Source organism: Puntigrus tetrazona, chromosome 16, assembly GCF_018831695.1.
Source record: "Puntigrus tetrazona isolate hp1 chromosome 16, ASM1883169v1, whole genome shotgun sequence".
Classification (NCBI taxonomy): domain Eukaryota; kingdom Metazoa; phylum Chordata; class Actinopteri; order Cypriniformes; family Cyprinidae; genus Puntigrus; species Puntigrus tetrazona.
In genome coordinates, this window is record NC_056714.1 from 12,617,399 (window position 1) to 12,623,461 (window position 6,063).

Below are 6,063 nucleotides of genomic sequence, written 5' to 3' on the forward strand. Positions count from 1 at the left end.
AGTTTTAAAGCCCACTGAGTTGCCTCAACATTTATGTTAGTAATAATTTTTTATTTTTTAATTGTATTTAATTGTAGTGGTTTTGACAGTCATGATTGCGTTTGCCAATTTTTTTTTTGTCAAATCATACAATGTCATAATTTTAATATATTTTCTTGTTGTAACATGAGTTCCCAATTACATACATTTAACACTCACAACATGCAAGAAAGTAAATAATATAATTTCTAATCTCAACGTTAACTCAAATTGTAATACAGATTTTTTTTGTTTGCATTTATCAGTCATTTACCAATTTAAACATGTTGTTCAAATGATTGTAAAAAAAAAAAAAAATAATAAATAAATGCTTGATAAATAATAAATAAATATTTGCCCCGAAATGGCTTGTCCAGGTGGTCAGTAAAAGCCTAATAAAAAAAGTTAATTGACTTCCAGAGTATTTTTTTTTCATACTATGAAAGTCAAAGGCTAGCATAAACTCTTCGGTTACAAACATTATCCAGAACATCCTCTTTTTTGCTCAACAGAAGAAAAAAAAACATACAGGAAAATCTTGACGTAAGTAAAAAAAAAATTGGTGAACTATCCCTTTAAATCTGCGACAACGTAACCCATTCTGACATAAGTGTTTTTTAACGACAAATCTGTCTAATGTGTGCTAATTAGCGCATCAAACAGATCAAGCGAGTGTAGTTTGACCTCTCGAGGACCCCTGTCGAGCAGAAAATCAAGAACGTAATTTTTTCGCTCGCATGTTGGAATGAAAAAAAAAAATCCCATTCTGTGCTCTATTTTTGTTCCACGTTATTTGGAAATTCCAGGTACCGTTATAAAAGCCAACGCAAACATATAAGTATTTAAACCCGCATAGGCCGGATACTTCCCCCCTCCTTCCTCTCTCCCCTTTCTCCACACGTCAGTGAAGTGAAGTGCCGCCGGTGGCCAATCTGCTGTTGCGCGGACCGGATCATAAGTCAGCCGCTCCCATTCCTCGCATCCCTCCGCGCTCCTCATTGTGCTCTGCTGACTCAGTGCCTTAAGCATCATCCGCTCTCAACGCCGCTGGCACAAACCTCGACCGGTGTGGAAATTAACACGGACTCAAGAAGGGACACCATGGCCAAAACAGCTATCGGTAGGTGCTGCGCGTTTTTTATTTTTATTTTTCATCCGCTTGTCATCTTCATCCGTCGTCGCGTTTGCAAACGCGTTAACGGAGACCGAACCTGAACCTGTCCGCGCCGAGCGTCACAGCCTGCCGCGTCTAAACGCACGATGCGCACAGAATACACACACGATGCTGTAATAAAGTGTTTATTATATCACCCATAGTCTTATTTGCGCGCGCGATACATTAGGCTGTAAATAACATGCGTTACTGGAGGCGTTCTGCGATGCTAGATTTCGCTTTTTCCCCCATCTATGCGCTTTATAGCCTAAACGAAGCGAATGTCATTCTTGTTATGAATTATTATGCATATTCTAAGCGAATTTCTCAGCGGTGACATGTGTGTGTGTGATGACTGGCGATGGCGCACCTGCTCCCGTCGCCTCACATCATAATGCAGAAAGACCGCACCCAAGAAACACAGCCCAGACGATCTAGCTCTAAAACCCCCGCGAATACCCCCTCGCGGAGCATTTCCCTCAAAAGCCCACATTTAACCGGCGATTCTTGTTTTTTACGTAACAATCGGGCAATTAAAGCAGCTTTTCGCCTCGGACGTCACCGTCCATGTTTCACATGTTTCGAGGCCACCAAGCTGCCGGATTTTCATCCGCGCTCCATCTTATTTTTTAATCAACCTTTTCGCGCATTCAGAAACCGCCTAACGAGGCTCACGTGAGGTACAGCACGCGGGGCCCATCCGGTCCCTCGCGTGCGCGCCTCTGTTTGACACAACACCAATAAAACACTGTGCTTCCAGCCATTTAAAATAGATTAAGCATGCCATTTCTGATCTGCTCTGGTTTCCTCCCATAGCGAAACCTATACCTTTTATTTCGTTGTGCAGCCGTTTCGTGACCAGATGGCATGGGCGGATTTCACTGTTATTTTTTTTTTTTCGGACCGTGGGTAGCCTGCGATACCGCCGAAGCTGTAAAGTCGTCTTCAGTGGGCTTGTTCTGTCGGGGTTGGGCTCCCGAGCTGCGGGCCCGGTTGTTGATGCTGATAAGAACAGCAGAGGAGTTGCAGGAGGCCGAAGGGACGCAGACTGGGAGACCGGCCAGCCCTGCAGCAGTGGGATGCCGCTGGCCTTTGCAGCACCGGACGCGAGTGTTGACGCTGTGTGGACTCCAGTGGGTGACTCTGGCAAGAAAAAGCCTCCTGTGTGTGGTCTGAACATCGGAAGTATGGGATTCCTGTCTCGTCTTAGCCTATAACTAATCGATGACTACTTGAATCTTTTTTTTTTTTAATTGAGTTGCAATATCGCAGGCTACCCTTGTTTAGCGTGCCTTAGTCTGTTGTCTTGACAGTTATTTTGTAAGCTAATGGGCTGTTAGATGCGCTTGTAAGCTGTAAAACGCTACAGAGGGCAGGAAATGGGAAGTGTCATTAGTGTGCCTCCTGCATTTTTCATGAGTCTGCAAGCTCCATTTGTTTGAACGCAGAAAAAGTCTCTCCGTAGACTCCATTTGCTCCATTTTTATGCTAATGCGAGTTTTCCAGGGATCCGACTAGCCGTGTTCCAGCGGCTTTATTGTGTTACGCATTTGTTTAGTCGTCCGCTGAGGAACGAAAACACACCGTAAAAGATAGCTCAATGTTGGAAGCCAAAGATTTGGAACCAGCATCCTCGCGAAATAGCAAGTTCTGAGTAATAACTGTTTCAAACTAAATTTTCAATGCATGGCGGTAAGGTTTTGCGCGATAACGATAGCCTTTTTCGGAAAGTAGCTAATGCTGCTAAAGTGGCAGGGTCGATCAGTGGCTCGGCTGAAGCATCGTAGAGACAGACGATCGGGGATGAAGAGTTTAAACTGAAGCGGAGGGTGCGTTAAAGGCCGCAGCTGAATCCCCCGAAGAGCCGTAGAGACCGGGCGATATGCTCTGGCCTGTAAACTTCAGCACATTTGTGCTAGAGCCGTGGACGTGTGTACGACTAACAAGGGGCCAATTATGTGTTGTTGCAGCGTACAAGGAGAAGATGAAGGAGCTGTCCATGCTCTCGCTCATTTGCTCCTGCTTCAGCCCACAGACACGTAACAACATTGTCTGTGAGTTCGAAGGTAAGTGGGAGAACAAATCAGTTTGCTTTGAAGCAGTGGAAAACTATGTTACATGTTTTATGTAATTAGCGCGATGTTACATATTGAATTAATCCAAATGTTTAATCTCTTAAACAAAAGAGCATTTTACGAATTATTTCCGGAAGCCCACATTTCATGCATAAGTAAATTAACTCGTGATTTAATAAATCCTAATTGTGACAAAAAAAATAAAATAAATGATATATGATGCACAAAGCTGAAACTGTAACATAAAATGTCAAATAGTAATAATTCATCATTAAAGTCCAAAGGATAACAGGGTCATAATTATGAGATAAACTAGCTATTATGAAATGAAAAGTCATAATAATGACATGACAATGGACTTCTGATTCTGTAATGTTATCATTAATTTAGTCATTATGTCATCATTTTGACATTTTATGTCAATTTCGACCTTTAATGACAATTTAAAAAAATTAAATAAAACAAAAAGATGCAAAATTAAAAAATTAAATGTTGATAATTTCCTGCAGAGTATTATTTATTATGCTGTGAGATTATTAATTAAATTATTATTAAATGTTTATAAAAATGTTTAGCATGAATACTCTATTCAAGCCCAATTTTTGCCACACAAAAAAACATGATTTGGTAAGCTAATTATGATATAAAATATATAACTTTTATAATGTATAAATTATAATATGTTATTAATGTAATTAAGTTAATTACAACAAACTAATTGAGATAAATGTTTAATTAATTCAGTAAGATTATGCAAGCAAGTTGAAATGATAACAAAGTCATAATAGTGGCATAAAAAGTCATCAGAATTTCATTATTTTGACTTTTTTTTTTCTCATGATTATCTAATTATAATTATCTTGGTATCTAATTTTGATCTTCTTTGACCTTGTACGCCATAATTATGATGTACATTGGTCATTGTCTTGTAGACATGGAAGTAAAGCCAATAAACAAAAGGGCCTCAGGCCAGGCCTTCGAGGTGATTCTGAAACCACCCTCACCGGTGTCAGACGTGGCCCACAGCATCACCTCTCCTCCCAAGAAGAGGGATATGTCCCTGGAAGACATCCAGAAGAAGCTGGAGGCTGCTGAGAACCGCAGAAGGGTCAGTGGGACTGAATGCATCGAAGCTTAATAGCTTTACAGTTCTATTACCACAGACAAATGTACATAAACCACGCTAGAATCCATTTAACCTTGAGAAACCGCATGCCCTTCCATTGCCTTTATGCTCATAACGGCTTTCCTCGACAGTCTCAGGAAGCTCAGGTGCTCAAGGTTCTGGCTGAGAAGCGCGAGCACGAGAGGGATGTGCTGCTCAAAGCCATGGAGGAAAACAGCAACTTCAGCAAGATGGCAGAGGAAAAACTCATTCTGAAGATGGAGCAGAACAAGGAAAACCGTGAGGCCCAGATGGCAGCCATGATAGAACGCTTGCAGGAGAAGGTGAGAACTAAACCTCATACATGTATGTATATATCATGTGTGTGTGTATATATATATATGTGTGTATGTATATATATATGTGTGTATATATATATATATATATATATATATATATATGTGTATGTATATATATATATATATATATATGTGTGTGTATGTGTATGTGTATATATATATATATATATATATATATATATATATATATATATATATATATATATATTTTTTTTTATAGTGCTGTCAAATGATTTATCGCAAATAATCACATCCAAAATAAATGTTTATCTTTATATAAATACACACATCTGTATGTATTTAAGAAAAATGTAACTTTTATATATTAAAAATACAGGTAAATATTATCTAAATATATGCTGTGTATGTGTCTTTATATATACATAATACATCTACACAGTACACAAAAAAAAATCTTTATCCTAATCTTTGTCCTAATCATATATTTAAACAACGATTAAACATTTTAAATATTTTAGTTAATTAATCATTTATCAGATACTTTTATATATATTGCAATTTATATATATATAGTTACATTTCTCAATATTTATAAAATGTAATTATTATTTAACATTTCTTTTTGCGTTTAACTTTTTGTTAACATTATTGCATATAGTTAGAAATAAAAAAATATGAATGGTTTTATTTTTTTTATTGCGAAACGAACGTGCGAGTCATTCAGTCAAACGATTCGTTCGAACAGCTGGATCAGCGGTCTTTACGGACAGACCGAGCGATTCGTTCATTAAATAACGAAGCGGCATTAGTTAGTTACATAAGTAGCTAGTAATTATTATTTCTCAAATGAATGATCAGAACGCATTTGATACTATGTTTGTTTCGACCCGTCAGGAGCGACATGCTGCAATCGTCCGCAGGAACAAGGAGCTGAGGGAAGAACTAATAGCGTGAAGTTATCCTCCTCCTCTTCATACCCTTCATCAGCTGACCCGTCATCCTATCCTGCTCACACACACACACACACACACACACACACACACTGGTAAACACCTAGCATCACACACGTATACTGTTTGAACGGTCTTGCTTGATTTCATAGAGTAACGGGAAGACACAAGTATTATTTTGTAAATACATCTTTTTTATCTCTCTCTCTCTCACTGCTCAGTCTTTCTCTCCATCTATCTATCTTTCCGTCCATCCGATCGAGCGATAGCAAATCCAATGCATCACGTCGACCCTCCGGTTATTATTTGTCGATTTCGCGGTTGTTCCGTCCGAGGCACGTCCGGTTTGATCACGTGAAAGGTTTTCGATGTTGTGAGTAAGCCGCCCGCTTACGTTCGCGGTGTTAAATGATGTGAAGTTCGGTGTAATTGTGAAGAATGC

The 6,063-nt window shown here is 39.0% G+C and overlaps 1 protein-coding gene across 2 annotated transcripts in view; it reads left to right on the forward strand.

Annotated features, from left to right (window-relative positions):
* The first annotated feature begins 947 nt into the window (after window positions 1-947).
* Window positions 948-6,063, forward strand: part of stmn2a (stathmin 2a) — a 6,028-nt gene continuing 912 nt past the window's right edge. Inside the window, exons 1-5 of one of the 2 annotated variants that reach the window (XM_043261502.1) lie at window positions 951-1,138; window positions 3,142-3,237; window positions 4,179-4,354; window positions 4,504-4,695; window positions 5,566-6,063. The exon at window positions 5,566-6,063 is cut by the window's right edge and continues 912 nt beyond it. In XM_043261502.1, coding sequence (XP_043117437.1) covers window positions 1,120-1,138; window positions 3,142-3,237; window positions 4,179-4,354; window positions 4,504-4,695; window positions 5,566-5,625 — 543 coding nt within the window. In that variant the 5' untranslated portion in view covers window positions 951-1,119 and the 3' untranslated portion in view covers window positions 5,626-6,063. Of the gene's footprint in view, window positions 1,139-3,141; window positions 3,238-4,178; window positions 4,355-4,503; window positions 4,696-5,565 lie in introns of both variants that reach the window. The other variant, XM_043261504.1, reaches the window with a different exon arrangement.